The sequence below is a fragment of the Fundulus heteroclitus genome, chromosome 23 (genome assembly GCF_011125445.2).
Source record: "Fundulus heteroclitus isolate FHET01 chromosome 23, MU-UCD_Fhet_4.1, whole genome shotgun sequence".
Classification (NCBI taxonomy): domain Eukaryota; kingdom Metazoa; phylum Chordata; class Actinopteri; order Cyprinodontiformes; family Fundulidae; genus Fundulus; species Fundulus heteroclitus.
This window is the reverse complement of record NC_046383.1, coordinates 5,773,253-5,791,738: the sequence shown is the minus strand read 5'-3', so window position 1 is coordinate 5,791,738 and position 18,486 is coordinate 5,773,253. Positions and strand designations below refer to the sequence as shown.

The following is an 18,486-nucleotide window of genomic DNA, read 5'->3' as shown; positions in this document are numbered from 1 at the left end:
TTATATAGTTTCTCTACTCCGTTTTTCCAGTTTGCAATATTAACAAAAAACCGGGATGGAAAAACCAATCTTACACTTTCTGGATGATCAAATAATTGAAATATTACATTAGATAATATGTTTTTATGAGTTTTTGGAAATGCATTTGCAAATAATATTGATAATTCTTTGGTCAAATTTGTCTCATTAATACAATGTAGATTTAGCAAAAATAACGTATAAGCAAAGGTGTTATCCTCGCGTTATTTTGTCCGTTACTGTTAATTTTATTTATCTAACATGCACACATACATGTACATCTAAAAGCTCCTGTTTGTTTGTACAAAAATAAATGCATACCTATAGCTGTTTAACAAAATGTGCCTTGTTTAGTTAAAAGCTACGTTTTCGACATTACGAATAATTACTCATGTGCTATGTTTTACGCTGGCTGTCGTGTTCAAAGTTGAAGGCGAAAAGATTCAACAAATCCAAGGCGGACGTGAATGCAGCATTGAGGAAGCGGCACTCGGCAGTTCGTTGTGGCCGTGGCTAATCTCCGTAGCTAGACATCATCCTGGTTGTATTATCCAAATCATTAAATCCAAGTTTGGCTTGTTGTTATTAATTGCAGATCAACACGTCGTTTCAACTGCGCCTCGTGCATTACAAAGCTGGAGATGACGTCTAAAATTAAAGGTCAGCGCCATCATTTATCCTGCTTTGCTAACATTAGCCGTTTGTGTTTTTCTTGTTTTGTTTTTGTTGAACTGAGCTCGTCTTCATTGCAGTAATGAATGCAAACGCGTGTAATTGAATGAAATAACTGGAATGTATCGGATTAAATAAAAAGTAATAGCAACTGTAGTGCATTGTCCTAGCGTCACAGAATATGGTAAATACCCTTAGGTGTTTATGTTCATGTCTTTATGCGGATTTACAATGCAATTTTGAATATTTTAGGCATGGTTAACAGGGAGATGCATTTTTTTGACTGTCATATCTATAATTAAGTAATAAACGCCTTGTAAACTCTATTTATTCTCTTTTGATTCTAGTGGGGAAGGTCGGCTCCAAGAACAAAGAGGATGCTCCTTATGAGCTGGAGAGCCAGTTTGTCCTGAGGCTTCCCTCGGTGAGAGCACTGTTCATGAGAAAGCTTGACTTAATGAAGCTCAGCATGGCATGCTGTGATGGGAATTCACTATTTGTCTTTTTTTTCAGGAGTATGCCTCAACAGTAAGACGGATAGCACAGTCCAACAGTATGAACATGAAGGACAGACTCACAATCGAGCTGCACCGTAAGCTGCTGCATCAGTTCTCCTGTCACTTGTCTGTGTGTGATGCGGGACTTGTGGAAGCTGTCTGTTAAACTGCTCGTTTCATTTTTATCATGGAATTCATCTCACACAGGAAATGAGTTTACTTGCACCCTTTATGAAAAGGAATATCCTTTTGATTTTGACTTTTTTTTTTTTTAAAGATGCATTTGAACAATTATTTTTTTTTCAAGATGGAATTACCACACAACATGCAGATTCGTTATATTTCAAAACTAGAAAATCAGGTGCACAAGTTTGAATTTATTGAGATTTTTTTTTTCTTATCCAGACAGCCTAAATGATACAAACAAGCTCAAATACAAACATACACACCCCCACTTACTGTATGTATATGGAAAAGTGTCTTTTAACAAGTTAAACTGAAACAACCTGCCTTCTGTAGTCGTCCACGAGGTCCTGGCATGCTTCTTGTCTCTTTGACCAATAATTCAGTCACTTCAGCATAGCTTCAAACTTCAGTAGAACTTGAAAATGTCAATTTGGGAGCAGAGGCATCTTTCTCGGTCAACAAACTCCCTGACAATGTTGATGTTGCTTCCCTATGCGGGATAACATTGATTTTACCGTCTTCCAGTTTGAGATTGGCTTGCACCTTGGTGGTTCCTGGATTGTACCTGATCATTCTAATCTACTTTCCTCCCTGTAGGGGTAACAGTTTGGTAGAGATGGTTGAATCTTGACCAGAATATGGTATTCCGACAGGACAAGGATGCTAAAGAGATAAAACATTCTCTAGGAATGGACAAAGGAGTGTAGCATTAGCTTCCGGGATGATCCCTTATGTCAGCCCCATCGAACATCTGGACTATACCTAGAAGCCAGGTTGATGGCAGGAAATGAACCAATGCTCATAAGAAGAAGGATCATCAAATATCTAATCAGATTTATGCTAGAACCTCACTCATGGCTTCACTTAATGAATACAATTCTGACAAATGTTAGTGGGTTTGTGTGTAAATATTTGAGTCTGTATTTATATTTTTGACTCTGTGTTAGTGGAGAAAATGCTGAATACATTTAAACTTGCGCACCTTTTTATGTTTGTAAAAATGAATCCGAGTGGTTTGTTGTATCATGATTTCACAAAGAGCAGAGCAGTTCAAATGCATCTTTCAAGGCCTAAGATTGATATGACTTTCATGCCCATGATCACTGTATATGAACTTTAGTCTTAAATTCTGGTCTCGTTTTTCATTAGAATTTTTTTTATTAAGTGAGTTGGTGCAACTTTGTATCCTTTCTGCAAAATGCTGATTCCTGCGTGCAGTGCAGATAGTTTTTTTAAACAACTCTTCACAAACACTGTTTGAGTTATATTCTGTCAGAATTTGTTTAATGCTGGGCTTTTGATTGAACAATGACAATATTTTCTGAGTTCAGAGTTTCGGAGGTTTGTGTTTTTTGACTGTTTGCATCAAAGATTTTTCTTTTCTTCTTGGTGATCGCAACTGCAAACAGGCTTATAACGGAGGCAACCGTACTTTCCCTAAAATGCAACCGTCAGAGCACTGCAGTATTGGATAAAGTTATGAGTTTCTTACTTATTCACTTGAAAAAGTTAGTAACTCTCTTGAAAGTGAGACGGTCTCAAGGGACTAACCTATATAAATAAAGGATTAATAAAAAAAAAAAAAAAGTTCCTCCGAAAGATGAGGCTGTTTTGCTTTGTTCTTATCCTTTACAAATGCACATAGAAAGCGACGTGTGAGAAGGGAAAGGAGGGGCCGGGTTTCGTTTTGGTTTACAGACAGCGCTCAACTACCACCTAATGGAGAAATATCGCTTATTGCTTCTTTTAAATTTAGTGCATTGAATCCTTTTAATTCTGCCGATTACTTCCTGTAATCTAAAAGTAGAGCACAATATTTTATTAGCACGGATATTTTTTAGAAGCTGGACATTAATCCACTAAAAGCCCTTATGATGTTGGGATGAATCTTAGTCTTATGCTTTATCTGAATGTTGACTCTGCCATCTGTAGAGAATGCTGCTGACAAGAAAAACTTTTTGAGCACTTGTTTCTCGCTGTGTCTCTTGTTTGCAGCGGATGGTCGTCATGGGATAGTGAGAGTGGACCGTGTACCTTTGGCCTGCAAACTGGTGGACCTGCCATGCATGATCGAGTCTCTCAAAACCGTGGACAAGAAAACATTTTATAAGACAGCTGATGTCTGCCAGGTAATCCTCCTCCTTCTCCCCAAGCTCAACTTGAACTGTTTCTATTTTCTTCTTCTCTGAATGATCTTAATAGTTGTTGTATTTCTCATTTTCATTCATCTGGGATCATCCAGTAGGATGTAATTGGGAAGTAAAAGTTTGACGTTAGCTAATAAAAATCTGGTGGCTGATGCATGCATTTGTATTAAGCCTTTCTAACACAAAAAACTGGATCGGTGCATCTGTAGTTTCTGACTTAGCTTGAGCTGTTTTTACAAAGAAAACGAGGCAAAAAATGCAATTTCTAGTTGTGCGCTGCTGGTACAGACATATCCCCAAGGTTCTGCAGCTGTAATTATGTTTTCCAAGTTGGTAACTCAGTGTTGACTTTAAATAGTTTACAAAGGCATGCAAACCATCCTTCATTTTCATTCCATTTCAAAACTATGCACTACTTCCTGTTTCTCTGTTGCATAAAATCTTAATGAAATGCTTAGTCGCTTGTGGTTTTAATGCGACAAATATCAAGTGATATCAAAATGATTGAATTTGTCAATGAGGAGAAAAGTTCTGCTAAGTTTATTGATTCACTGTTTTTTTTTTTTTTTTGCATCTGTGGGTTAGATGCTGGTGTGTACACTAGATGGAGACCTTTACCCTCCTTTGGAGGAGCCAACCGGCACTGACCCAAAGAGCAAGAAGAAAGACAAAGACAAGGACAAGAAATTCGTCTGGAATCATGGCAGTAAGTAGATGAATATCTCCGCAGAGGCTCAAATATTTTTAGACTGTTTTTGCTAAAGGTGTCTCATATTAGCAGTGTTTGCCTCTGCAACTGGTAGAGCTATTTTCATTTTGCTAACTCTGTCGTTTCACGTCCGTAGTCACCTGCCCTCTGAAGAACACACGCAAGCGGAGATTTCGGAAGACTGCGAAAAAGAAGGTTAGACGTCTTTTTTTTTTTTTTTTTTTAATTTCCCTCCAGCGTCCCCCGCTCGCCTGTTTAGCATATTGTTTGATGACCCATCGCTTTTTCTCAGCTCTCCTCCAACAAGACATTTACATTTCATGAAACAGGCACGGCGGTGAAAGTAAAAACCAAGATTTACATATAAATAAAGCATTTCATCTTAGTTTTCCCCAAAGGCACACACACACAAAAAAAAGGCTATTTCAAAATAGCTTTGATCAAAGTGAAAGTGAGCGAGCCCGAGTACAACACTTCTGCTTTGTCTTCTGAATGGATTGTCCTGAAGGTGTGGAGCAAAGCTATATTGATTAGGCCCCTTCTGTTTCAGTCGCTAATGTCCTCCCTGGCAGGCAGCCAGCTGCTACCTGCGCGTGTTCGGGGTTGTGCGTCTGTGCATGCTGCTCGACAAGTGGCCTGATCTTTCCCTGCGTTTCTTTCTGCTGCAGTACATCGAATCTCCCGATGTGGAAAAGGAAGTGAAGAGATTGCTGAGCACGGACGCAGAGGCCGTCAGTGTCCGTATCCTTTTGGACGCCTACAGCACAAATAGCTGGTCTGTTGTGCATCACCATGCAGAACGTTGTGTGTGTGTGTGTGTGTGTGTGTCCAACATGTTTGTGAAGAATGGAGCTGTGAAAAGAACACATCATTATCTGATGTGTCCTGGATCCCGTGAGCGTACAGGTGCCTCTCGGTAAATTTGAGTATACGTTAGAAAAGTTCTTTCACTTCAGTAACTCAATTCAAAGAGTGATTTTTATGATGCTGATTCTTTACACGTGTATTTATTTTTGGGCTAATTCTGTCCAGTTTATGCACTCAGCTCAGTCAGGGCTGCTTTTGCATGAATTACTGCATCGCTGCAGCGTGGCATGGAGGCAGCCAGCTTGGGACGGGTTCAGGAAGCCCAGGTTGCTTTAATAGTGACTTTCAGCTCATCTGCATTGTTAGTCCTTAAGGCTTTTGTCTTCTCTTTGTCTGTAAGCTTCATAGGTTCTCAGATGGCTTAGCTCAGGCGAGTGTGTCGACCATTCGCGCATACTGGGTGACTTTGACCATGTGGGCAGGTGTCTAGACCTGCTGGAAACTAAAATTAGCATCTGGATAAAGCTTGTCAGCAGAAGGAAGCATGAAGTGCTCTAGGATTTCCTGATAGACGGCTTCGCTGACTTTGGACCTGATAAAACACGGTGGATCAACACCAGACAATGACATGGCTCCCATCACAAACTATGGAGCCGTCGCTCTGGACCTCAAGAAAGTTGAATTCTGTGCCTCTGCTCTTTTCTTCTAGACTCGGCGACCTTCATTTCTAAATCATGTGCAAGATGTACGTTAATCTGGAAAGAGGTCTTTGGACCACCCAACAGTCCAGTCCTTTTTCTCCTTAGCAAAGGTTAGACTCTGCTGACGTCTTCATGGGAAGAAATGCGGTGTGAAAAGAAGCTTTCAGGTCTGCGATGAGGCTCTGAGCTCGCCTGACAGAATAAGAGCGCAGCGAGGCTGCGTTGTGTGGCTACTCACTGTGAGTTAATTGAGACGGACTGTTCATTATGACTGCTTAGTTGAGCACAGTAAAACTAGATTCTATTTATAGTTGTGTTGTTTGCACACAGCTTTAGACGCACAAACAATAAATATGTGCATTCACAGACGTGGACAAATCTGTTGGCACTTAACCAACGTGTAAAAAGCCTTAAGATAAGGTCATATTTTATTGCAGTAGGGTAATCTCTTATGGTACAACCTTCAATTTATGTTCATTTATTTCTTTAGCAGGGACAATTTTATCTTAAGGAATAAAACAACCTTTTTTGACAACAGGACAGCACTTGTCTTGCATCATTTGTCAGGGTTGCATCAGGCGGACAGATCTTTGATCATTCCTGCTTCACAACCTTTTCCAGGTCGTCCAGACTGCCGCGTCCTCTCTTCTGCTTTCTTCTCTTAAGCTCCGCCCACAAAGGCCATGGAAGAATTTTGATTTGCGTGAAGATAACTTTTTATGGTTACTAGATTATCATAATAAGCCACATGCTTCAGTTTCCTAACAGTGAACTTTGGAGTTTTTCCCTTTTTGTCCTGCTCACTGTGTATGTTAGATAAATTAAAATAAGACCATGTGCATATTTATGCCACAGGGAAGCAGAAAGTCCTAGATTAGTTGTTAGATATTACGAGAATATAAAAAAATGCCAAATTTACATTATTTTTAAAGGAATTGTAAGGTGTACAATTAAGTGTGGCACAGTAATGATAATAATAATTTGCATAATAATTTCTTAAAGGGGACATATCCTGCTTTTTAATGCCTTCCTTTTCACGTTTAAGTAACTCAGTTGTCTGTATAAAGGGGAACTGCAATGCTTTGGTCTCAATTCCTCGTTATGGATGCCTCGTCCAGACGAAGCTCGGTCTGGGTGTACACAACAAGCTTTTTTTCTCGGTTAAGGGGTCCCGTCACAACGAAGCGACCGCGTAACCGACTAGCAGCTCTCAGAGCGGATAGGTCTGCACAGGCTTTTCAAGCTACTGTTTTGTGCTTTCCTGGTCTTGTAGTCAAGAGGAGCCCGGAGGAGAAGTTCAACCTCGTCGTCGGTCCAAATAAAAGCTTCTTTTCTTACTCCAGCAGTGGTAGCAGTCGCCATTCTTCTTTTTCTTTTCTCTGTGAATATCCTGATTCGGCTTTGTTTGGCCCCGTGTGGATGTGGCCTTAGAGCAACCCGTTTTGTTACTGTCTTTTTAAATGGAAATCACACACTTCTCACCCGACCCACGTTCAGCCATTTTTGTTGTATGCTGGGGGGGCGGTGTAATGAAAAAAAACATTCTACTTGGACTACAAAATCCTGGCCAAAAAAAAAAAAAAAAAGAAAAGACAAATTTGCGAAATTGGTTAGCTGGAAGTCCGTGGCCTTGTTAAGTAGTTCTGAAGCAAATACTTTGAAGTAATAGTTCTAAAAATGTAACAAATAATAGAGAGTCCTCTTTTACATTGTTCATCATTAAATACGTTTACTAAAATTAAAGAATGGTTTAAAAAATAAGTTTTTTTAAATTATCGTACTGCAATAAATTAATTTGTTTTCATGGCTTTTTATCCGCTTTTGCCAGACATGAAATGAATTTTGTCTAGATTTTTATGTCCTGCATGTCTCTGTGTCCCACTGCTGATAAGTGAACCCTCTAGAACATGTTTGACCCTAACTCCAGATGTTCAGGATGGGAGCTTATAGCAGAGGATGAGTCCAAAGAAGCAGATCAGCACGGCTCTCTGGCTAATTTGGACTCTTCTCCTGGCACGTCGGGACACAAGATGGGTCACGGATCCGCAGGTAAAACGCTACTTATTCATAGGTTCTATACAGTGTGAGGAAGTAATAAGTTGCTGTTTTTGTAAGTTTGGTCAAAGGCAAAGACGTGAACACTTTCATTATAGCCTCAAGCTAAAATAATTCCCCCCACTGGTTGGCTGTGGATAATGTTGCCATTGGTTTAATTTGCAGATGCTCTGCTGTGTCAAAGTGATGACTTTGCACCCTATGTATAACACCTTATGCACACTTTTTAAATATTTGCCTTAAATGTATCCCTCTTATCTTGTTGAAGTTTCAGAAGAAACACTTTTTTTTGTGGTGTTAATTATATAATTAAATGAAAAGAAATTGATTTGATTTGATCTTATATGCATATTCAGTAGTTGAGAAAATGGCACCGCAGAGGTTTAAGATCAGAGAATCAAGACAAACATTGCTGGCATAATAAGAATATTTTAATTTCTATATATTTTGTTTTAATTTTTATATTTTTGCTTGTGCAATTTGTTTTTCTCAGTTTTCTTCCCCATCCTCCGCCATACTGCACTTTGCAGTTTTGGTCATATCTGGCTCTACAAAAATGTAGTTATAGTAATTTAGGCCTGAGCAGGGGTCGTAGTCTGACTTATTTTATAAGTAAAACATCCCAAACAGGCATCAGGACAGTGTGCATGAAATTACAGAAAAGATTTGAACACCTGTATGATAACTCCATATTACTTCTGCAAAGAGAAATAAATGTACAATTAAATAGAAGTGAATGGGAATTAATTAGCCTCACTAGTTATCTAGTGTACAAAATGAAAGCAGTGATAGCAACTAGGGGGTTAAAATATAGGTATGACTTTTGGTGAAGAGGTGAATTTTTCGTACCATCAGAGCATAATTTGTGATAATCTTGTCTGAGGAAAGTATTCCAGCTGTTTGGGCTCAACATCCATTCCCTTTACTCTATATTATAAGACCACATTATAAAAGTATATAATTTCAGCTGTTCTGTTTTTTTTTATGTAATACCAACCCAGGTTTCAGCTCTCATTTTTCTGTTTTGTCTCATTCCCAATATAATTATTAATAATAATAAATAATGCTTTCTGTCTGACCAGTCCCACACGATGAATTGAGGGAGATCTTCAACGACATCAGCAGCTCCAGTGAAGACGAGGAGGATGAAGGGGACCGGCATGACGACGAAGACTTGAATATCATGGACACTGAGGACGATCTGGTGCGACAGCTCCAAGACAAGCTGAACGAGTCGGACTCTGCTCAGAACGAAAGCGACAGGAACAACCAGATAGGTGAGGAGACCGGGGCTTTAGCAGCATGGGTCCTCTGCTATGCTCACGATTGCTGGTTGTGTGAAACTCTCTTTGAATTTGGATGAGGAACGCATGCATGTCACAACATCACTTTAAGCTTTGCTAGTATATAGTTGCAGTTGTTGGTTAACTTAAAGTATCCTCTACTTGTTTGCCTCTCACGGCGGAGATGTTCTTATCCTTATCATTATAATTTGGTGCGAAACAATTGTCGGCACGGCTCCTGCTAATCCTTGCTGCCTATATGACGCCTCATCTTGTTGTCGTGTGATGTTAAGTTTGGGACATACTGATGGTCTCTTTACGTTTTTAGCATCCTGGGTCCTCTCTAGTGCTCTCTTCTCTTCCACACAGCTTTTCTACAGGATTTAGATCTGGGTACATAGATGGAAAAAGTTGATTATGTGTCAGGTGAAGCGTTTCCGTGTTGATTTGGCCACTCAGTATATTCTGGATCAGTATCCTACTGAAAGACCCAGCAACAACCTATTTCCGGGTTTTTGGCGGAAGCAAGTTTTTATAAAAAGTCTCCTTGGACAATTATGCTATTTTTCTTAGGGCCAAACGGGCTCACAGCATCACAGTGCCACCACTTTAGTTAACCCGGGCCTTGTGGGGCTTTTTGAGCTAATTTTATCTGTCGTTTCCAACCCACCTAGAGTATTTGATGCTGAAGAGCTCAAACGAACCCCCAAATTCCACATCGTTCGCTCCTGTACGTGTCCTCTCGGTTCCAGACCGCCTCCGTGAGTCCGTTCTGAGTTCTTTGGAGCTGGAGGAGAGCGTGCACGAGAAATAAGATTTCACCTGATAAATTAAGGAGACAGAAACAAAACATTTCATTCATCCTTTTAACGCCGCCCCAAAAGCATGGACTCTGCATATTTTTAGATCCATCAAGTATATATATATATATATATATATATATATATATATATATATTATTTTATATATTTCCTTATGTGTTTTCCTTCCTTATATGTTTCCTATATATATATATATATATATATATATTAAGGAAACATATAAGGAAGGAAAACACATAAGGAAATATATATATATATATATATATATATATATATATATGATATATAGTATATTATATTATATAACAATATATTATATATAAATATATATATATAGACAAATATGTATGTAAAAATTCAGTAGTTTGCATCCAATATTTAAATAAAACGGTCAACTTTATTGGGAATATTTAGAAAAGATGTTTTATTTAGTAGTACCCAGTCACTCGGTAAACTTCTTTGTCGTTTTGCACATTTTCACCAGCTGTGCCAACGTTTAGTAAAGGGGCTGCATATAGATAAGATAAAAAAAATGTCTCTTATTGATATTAAACAAATACTTTATTGCGTTAAACCCCAGTTGGGATAACGTTGTCTACTTTATGTGAAGTTTTCCCACAGTTCAAAGACTCATGTCCAAAAAGCCGAAGGATGATTACAGATCAATGCTCATATTAATAGGAGTGCAAAGTGCAGACTGTTTAATTTAAACGTATTCACATTCAGATAACCTCCATACCTTGCTGGATGAAGCAATAGCTACCTGAGATTATGCAATCGTTCACGCTGGGCTTGCAAGTCCCACCTCAGGGTAAATCCTCCCACTCTTTGCCAACTCAGATGTTAATTCTTCAGTCCTGGTTGTCACAGCTACAAGGTTGGACTTTGGAAGAGAGTTTGACGTTAAATTAAATCAGATCCCCCTTAGGTACTTGTCAAAACAGATGTAAAGAAATAAACTGAGCCAAGTATCTGAACTTTTAATAAGAGGTGAGTTTTTTAGGTCAGACATCGCACACACACAGTTAAATAAATAGCCCCTCTTTCACTTAAATACGCATGCTGTGCCCCTCGCCCACTGAGATGCCCATCACTGACAGCTCTCAGCTAAGCAGCCTGACAGGTGTTGTATCCCAGCATGCAGCTCTCCGCTCTGACAGCGCGCTGCCTCCTTATCTGCATACACGAGGCCGTCAGTCAGATCTACCGGTCAGCTCCAAAGCTGCGTCCAAGCAAGAGCTCAGACGCAGTTTGCTACAGGCCGGCTCAGAATGTATCTCCTGCAGCGGTTCAAGGTTGTGATCAGCGACGCTGCGTTGGCTGCTTCTCCATTCATTTAACAAAACACAGCCGCCGCACCGGGATATTAAGCACCAGTCGTTACGAGCAGCAATTAGTTTGATAAGTTTAGATGCTGATGAGCCAAAAGGTTTGTGTGATTCAGGTTGATTCAATTTAACAGGAGTGTTAAGGCCACAGTGGGCAGACTTTAGTTGTCTCAGCGCTGGCACGTCCTCCATTTCTCGTGGTAAATCAAGCTGCGGTGCGCATCTTTCCCCCAAGGTTGGCCCTTGTGCAGATGTTCCTACGATGTTCCAGCTTCACTACGCAGAGGAAAAAAAGCAAATGCACAAACATTTTCTTACTTTTCTTCTAAAATATTCCTGACACGCGAACCTGTTATTCTCCGCAGTCATGGAGTACCAGGTGCAGATCAACAACGTTAAAGGGCAAGCTTCAAGAAACACGAGCCCGGAAGAAACAGCAGGAGGAGCTCATCATGAAAGTGGAGAACCAGGCCCTGAAGGTAAGCAGGAAATGCACTTTTTTTCACTCTTACTGTAATTTAGGATCAGGGTTCCTGCATGGAGAAATCTTAATAAAGAGGCATAATTCTCCACAGAGCACATTTTCTCTCTGAAGGGATGCTCTAAAGGCTCAGTTCCACTGGCCGCGCACGGCTCCGCTCACTTTTTCAGGGCCAGCCCGGGTTCCTCCGGCTCTGCTGCAGAGCGGGGTCAAACCGCGCTGACTGGAGGGGAGTTTTGTGTGAACGCACTTAGTTTCAGGGATTGGGTGAGGAGAGACGAGAAGGTTTTCTCAGAGGAGGGCCCGAAAAACCGAAGAGCGACGCATTCATATTAAGGACCACTATGAACAAAGTGGGTTATTTTCAAACCGTGAACCACGCCTGAAGGCTAAAAAGAAAAAGAAAAGGGGACACTCAAGCTTTCTATACCCAGACGCGCTACATCAGATCTGTGGATTCATCGAGGTTTTCTCTCATTTCACACCGAAAGCTGTTAAGTTCAGTCTCTGAAGTAACCATCTATCCACCTGTTGCGGTACAAGGCAGCAACAGGTGGATAGATGACGCTATACAGATAATAATCTGTATAGCGTCATCGGACCCGGGAGGGGAAGCATTAAGGTTGTCAGGTTCAAACACCTAGAATATTCATCAAACAACACAAGGGGAAAAAAAGACAACAGCCGTTAGTTTCTTTGAATCTTGCAAGGAGAAAAGCAGAGAGATGCATTCAGTTACATTTCTCCTACTCTTCTGAAGCATTCTCTGCTTCAGCCTCGCTTTTTATTTTCACGGAGGACCCTAGTTACAGAACACATCGCAGGGCTTTAAGGAAGGGGGGAGAAAATTTGCAATGTGACGTTTGACATCCTAAACTAGCAGTTCAGTTTATGCAGAACAAACTTAACAATTAATCATTCAGTCCTCAGGAAAAGGAGTAACCACAGATGGCTAGGTGCAATTCGTCACGGTTACAGATAATGCTTGCATAAACAACATTCATTGTGAGTCTGTCTCTTTCCCAAGGCCTTACTAGGAGAGAGCGATATCAGTCATCTGAGAAACACTTTAAGGTCTGAATAAACTCAGACCTTAAAACCTTTTTAATAGTAATGAGTAAATACGTGATAAATGCAATGAACATAGTAAATAAAATAAAACATATAGAGAATAGTAAAAATAATTCTAACAGAGGTGCTTTGCAGAGTTTCCCTGCTGAAAGCATCTCGAGCTCGGTCAAGCCGCTCGCTCCACCCGCTGACAGACCAGTCCACAGCCTGGTACTAAGCACGCAGTCAAAGCCAAAAATCATAATATCCTTTAAGCTATTAACGTGTTGTCCTTGCTCCCGCCATGGCTGAGACAAAAGATCTAATATAAAGTTTTACATTTTAACGTGTCTGAAATCGCCTGAGCGATGCTCCTTCGGGAGCAGTGGCCACTCCTGAAGCTCGCTCCGCTCCCACAAGACAGGCGGGGATTAAACCAGAGAATCAAACATATAAAAGTAATTTAACTGCGGTTAAAAACCCTTTTTATTAACCTGTTCTCCTCGCCCCCGCCATGGCTGAGGCCAAAATCCCATATAAAGGTATAAATATAAACTCTGTTAATGAAAACAGCCGAGGGGAGCAACAGTGTGGTTTGGCATTTGTGGCGGCTACAGTCGAGTCGAAACCTTTTGTGCCACGGGCCACAATTACCTAGTTGAAACTACTCGGGGTCACAATTTATATTTTTCCTATTAAAAATACAAAATAAATTCAAAGTAATTTTTTTTACCTGATCAGCAATAAGTAAAACATGTAATATTTTAATAAAAGAAAGCATAAAATGTAGTTTATTGTACCGACAAGTTTTTTTTGAAGGATTTTTTTAAAGTAACCGTCTTCAAAACCCTTGTTGTATTTAGCCAAGTTTAATTCATAATTGTGCACAATTACAAATGATGCCCGTCTGCTTCAGCTCCTTTTGCTGGAGGGCCACCATTTTTACTATCCTTGAGCTGTGGTTTGGACAGCGCTGCTTTAAGAAGATTTGAAATGTTTTGTCAGCGTACAAACAGAAACTTCCTTACGTTTTATGGTATAGTTTAATATAAACTAGTGCATAGTTGTGTAGAGAATGTGAAAATGATGCTTTTCAAAATGTTTTCCATTACTGAAATGCATTTTCTCCTGCAATTACAGCTCCAAGTCTTTTGGGCTGTGTTTCTACCATGTGTTTCCTCATCTAAAGACTGGTTTAGTTGTTAGCAAAGTGCCTAAAGCTCACTCAGACTGGATGGAGAGCCTCTGATTAGTTTTCACACGTCATCACAGATCCTTAATTGGATTTAGATCTTTACTTCAAACTGTGCCACCCTAACTCATGAACTTGCTTCCATCTGAACGTCTGGCTGTATGTTTCGGGTTGTTGTCCTGCTGCAGGGCGAAGCTCTGGCCCAATCTCGTGTCTTTAACAGCCTCTAACAGCTTTCCTTCTAGATTGCCCAGTATTAGATCCATCCTTCCTCCAGTTAACTGAGACCGGCTTCCCTCGCCCTGCAGAGGAAAATGCATCCCACAGCATTATGCTGCCACCAATGTTTCACCGCGGGGATGTTTTGTTCAGTGTGCCGTGTTAGGTTTTTAATTGCACATGCATTTTGCAGCCATTTGAGTCAGACGTTTTTGATTAAGGGATAAAAAAAGGTGCTTGACAGTGGCTCTCCAGGACTTTGACACCCTTGCTTCCTCACCTAACCTCCAAAATTTCATTCCTGCACTGGCTGCTGTGTTCTTTGGTCCGAATGAAGCTGTTTGCTTTTAATGCTCTCTAACAAACCTCTGAGGTTGTTGCTGAAAATCTGTTATATAAAGTTATATATAAAAGTTTTGCAAAAAAACAAAATGGGCTCTTATTGCAGCTGATTGCACTGGATTTGGTTTAATGGGGTCAGTTTTAACGAGGGAGGATACAAAAAATGCTACAGGTTTTATGTTTTTAATTGTAAAACATGTTTTGCACATTTCATTACTTTGAATACAGCATCTTTGAAGGCAGCTATTTAGAGCCACTGCCATCCACAAAAAATACACACAAAACGTGCTTTTTCAACCGCGCTCTCGTCATTGAACACTTTACAATGAGTGGAACATGAGGAGACATGGGCCTTTTTTTTTATGCCGCCGTTTAGAGCTCTCGTTTCATAGTGTTTTGGGACCATCTCAGGCTCATCACTAGTCGTTATTATCACAGTCGCGTGGAAAAGGTCAGCTGTCTCTGACTGGCATTCCAAGTGGCCTTTCTGTCACAGAGACGATGGTGACATGAGCAGCCCGGGCAGACGCACGTTTAAAGCCATCACCGTTTAATGAGGCTCAGCGTGTCGACTTCTAACAAATCCTGTTTGTCTCTCGTCCCTCGCAGAATCGCTTCCAAGCCTTGCTGGATGAGATCATTCAGCAGGAGGAGCGGGAGATGGAGCAGGTAAGTACCCGTTTCATAACAAGACAGATGAGTTCATGCTGTGAGCTCCCCCCCCCCCCCCCCCCCCCAGCTTTCAACACTAACTACCATCCTTGTAGATGCACCCTAATTTCTAACAGAAAAGCTCAAATCCACTCAATTTGTCAGTGCTTTTTGAGGCTATGACATAATGGTTACCTGCTGTCACGGTTTGCCGTGTGCACTGACAATAGAAGAGTGTTTTTAGCATTATGTGAAGTGTTAATTATCATCTACTTTCTCTAGTTTAATTTGGTAGCTGCTGTGGCTCAATCGCACCATATATTTTGTCCCCCAACAGCTGGCCTCGCTTCAGGAGCAGCTGGACTCCCTGATAGAGAAGTGACCAGCAGGGGGCAGTGTGACATCGTCTTCAGCCGCACATCGTCACAGGAATAAAAAAGGAGGAGGGGTCTTTTATCGGCGAATTGCATTGTCATTCTTCTGTCATTTCTATCTATCAAATCTTCGGCATTTTAATTTGCATAATAAAAGTTTCTTTTTTTCTTCTTTTTGCATTATGGATGTGCATTTTTGGCTTTGGGAGAAGATATTATTCTGTCATCTTAAAATAAAAGCTGAGTTTTGGTCAAGTGCTATTTCAGTCTGTCTTTTTATGTTCTTAAAGAATGAGAAAGACACGTAAAAGCTCATGCAGTCTGCATTGTATTATAGAGTGTGTTTCTATACAGTTGCGTTTGCTAAAACACTGCTTATCAAATAAGGGAAAATAAAGCCCACTGGTAAAGTTTTAATTCCTAATAATTCCTGATTACAGATCCAGAATCAATAAAGCTCAAAATTAGTGGGCCAAGGTGATCAGTTCAGGTAGTGATATGGCTGCGAGTGTTGCTACAGTCGGCCCTTTTATTGAGTTGTTTCACACAGAGAAAATGTGAGGTTCTTCCATTATTCATGCCTGTTGTGTTTGCTTTGCTGCCAAACTGGTAAACGGTCTTAATTCTTGCTCATGGAACAAATGGCAACTGAACAAAACCTAAAGGCTGTCATCAGCAAATCTCACTCCTGTCCTCAATAATAATAATAAAAAAATCTCAGCATAATACTAATTATTAAAAGAGAAATTGTCATGGTTAAGCCAGCAAGAACTGCGGTTATCTGGGACGGTTCTGTTACAGGAGGTGGTCCAGATCGACGATTTATTTTTCTTCTGTCAGAACAGATCCCTCCACATTACTGAGAAAAAGCCTTTTGCATTTTAGGTGTTTTTCATAATCTTTTCATTGCTTCTATGATTTTACTGCACAGATAAAGGAAATAAGTTTAAATATTCAACATTTAATGTTAGAGCTGGACTATTCAGGCCTTTTTTTGGACATTTCCGATTTTACTTTTTTACATATACCAACAATAATCGAAGCACTGGAAATTTATTGTGATGTTTTTTATATGACTTTTTGTACTTATGTGATATTTATTTGCTAAATATAAAGTGAAGTTAAAAGAGCAAGCTGTTAATGAATGCTTTAATTTGGGGTAGTTTTCTTATTTCTGCATTTAATAAAGACGGGGGGGAAACTGGATCAACAGGAACTTAGCCAACTTCACTGGCTCACGTGTTCCTACAGAAAAAAAGGTCAATGAAAGAAGAGCCCTATGGAAGGATGGCGTTTACACCACATGTACATAATAGCTGACCTAAGTCTGGCTAAAGTTTACTTTAAATCTGCTTGGCAGAATGAATAAAACTGTCAAAACATTACTCCATGGACCACGTCTCAAAATTATTTACTTATCAGAGTACATAAATATAAATAATAATAAATAAGCACAACAACATAATCAAACTAAAACTATTTTACATTAAAACTGGCAATACTTGTAAAACTAGTTTACAGTATTCCAAAGAAATTTATTAATTTAAGAGAATTTAAACTGTATGGTTATAAGAAAGTTAACGCCGGCCGACCACAAAGATTGTTTCCATGTCAACAACACTAACAAAAAACATACTTTTTTTGGGCTGAAAACTTATTTTCAGTTGGTAAAACCTGAAAAAGTAAGCGTGACATATAGGGACAATAATTTAAGTCAGCTCAGAAAACCAAGGTAGTTGTAATCCTTAACATTATTGAGTGAGTTGTCGGTACTTACCATATACCTTTAAGTTGTAGGTTATTTCAACTGGTGAAAGTTCTGCTAGCGTTCATGCTTTTGCTGTGAAAATCTACTTTTGGAGTTGGCTTTTGAGTTAGCGGCTGAGTGTTCTTTTAATGCTCAATTCTAACAATAAAAATTGCCGCCAAATTCAATTCAATTCAATTTTATTTATATAGCGCCAAATCATGAAACATGTCATCTCAAGGCACTTTACAAAGTCAAGTTCAATCATATTATACAGATTGGGTCAGATTATACAGATTGGTCAAAAATGTCCTATATAAGGAAACCAGTTGATTGCATCAAAGTCCCGACAAGCAGCATTCACTCCTGGGGAACCGTAGAGCCACAGGGAGAGTCGTCTGCATTGTACATGGCTTTGCTGCAATCCCTCATACTGAGCAAGCATGAAGCGACAGTGGGAAGAAAAACCACCCATTAACGGGAAGGAAAAACCTCCGGCAGAACCGGGCTCAGTATGAACGGTCATCTGCCTCGACCGACTGGGGTTACAGAAGACAGAACAGAGACACAACAAGACAGACAAACAAGCACAGAAGCACACATTGATCTAGTAATCTGTTCTACATTAGATGGTAGTAGCGGGTGAGCCGTCTTCTCTGGATGATGTCACAGTTAACAGAACGCCAGACCAGGTGTACCTACTATGAAGAAAAAGAGAGAGAGCAAAAAGTTAAAAGCTGAAATGACGACAGTCATTTCAATGTAATACAATGCAAAACTGGAGAACAGTAGACTGAAGAACAGTAGAAATCAGTAGAGTGAGAAAATTAGACCCTGATGTCCTCCAGCAGCCTAGGCCTATCACAGCACAACTATAGAGATAGCTCAGGGTATGAGCCACTCTAACTATAAGCTTTGTCAAAAAGGAAAGTTTTAACATTAGTCTTAAAAATAGATAGGGTGTCTGCCTCACGGACCAAAACTGGTCCGTGAGGCAGAAATGAAATTTTGTTGTACTTTCTGTACAATAACAATACAGCCTGCCATTTATTTCTTAAGTTTAAAGTTGTACAAGTCATACTTAAGTTACCAGAGGTCAGGATTTGTACTTGGTAGATGGTGTCCCAGTGGTTAGAGAGCAAGGCGTTTGCTACAAAGGTCACTGGTTCAAAACTCGGACTGTTGCTGTCCATGAAAAAAAAAAAA

The 18,486-nt window shown here is 39.9% G+C and overlaps 1 protein-coding gene across 1 annotated transcript; it reads left to right on the top strand.

The window, feature by feature from the left end:
* Positions 1 to 470: 470 nt before the first annotated feature.
* On the top strand, positions 471 to 15,794 carry taf7 (TAF7 RNA polymerase II, TATA box binding protein (TBP)-associated factor). Its single transcript, XM_012861852.3, is given in 13 exon segments — positions 471 to 678; positions 1,038 to 1,114; positions 1,204 to 1,282; positions 3,369 to 3,502; positions 4,106 to 4,226; positions 4,366 to 4,424; positions 4,898 to 4,970; positions 7,673 to 7,786; positions 8,875 to 9,069; positions 11,590 to 11,618; positions 11,620 to 11,703; positions 15,118 to 15,177; positions 15,497 to 15,794. Coding segments are annotated over 13 exon segments (1,089 nt in total). The 5' UTR covers positions 471 to 659; the 3' UTR covers positions 15,542 to 15,794.
* The last annotated feature ends 2,692 nt before the right edge of the window (positions 15,795 to 18,486 follow it).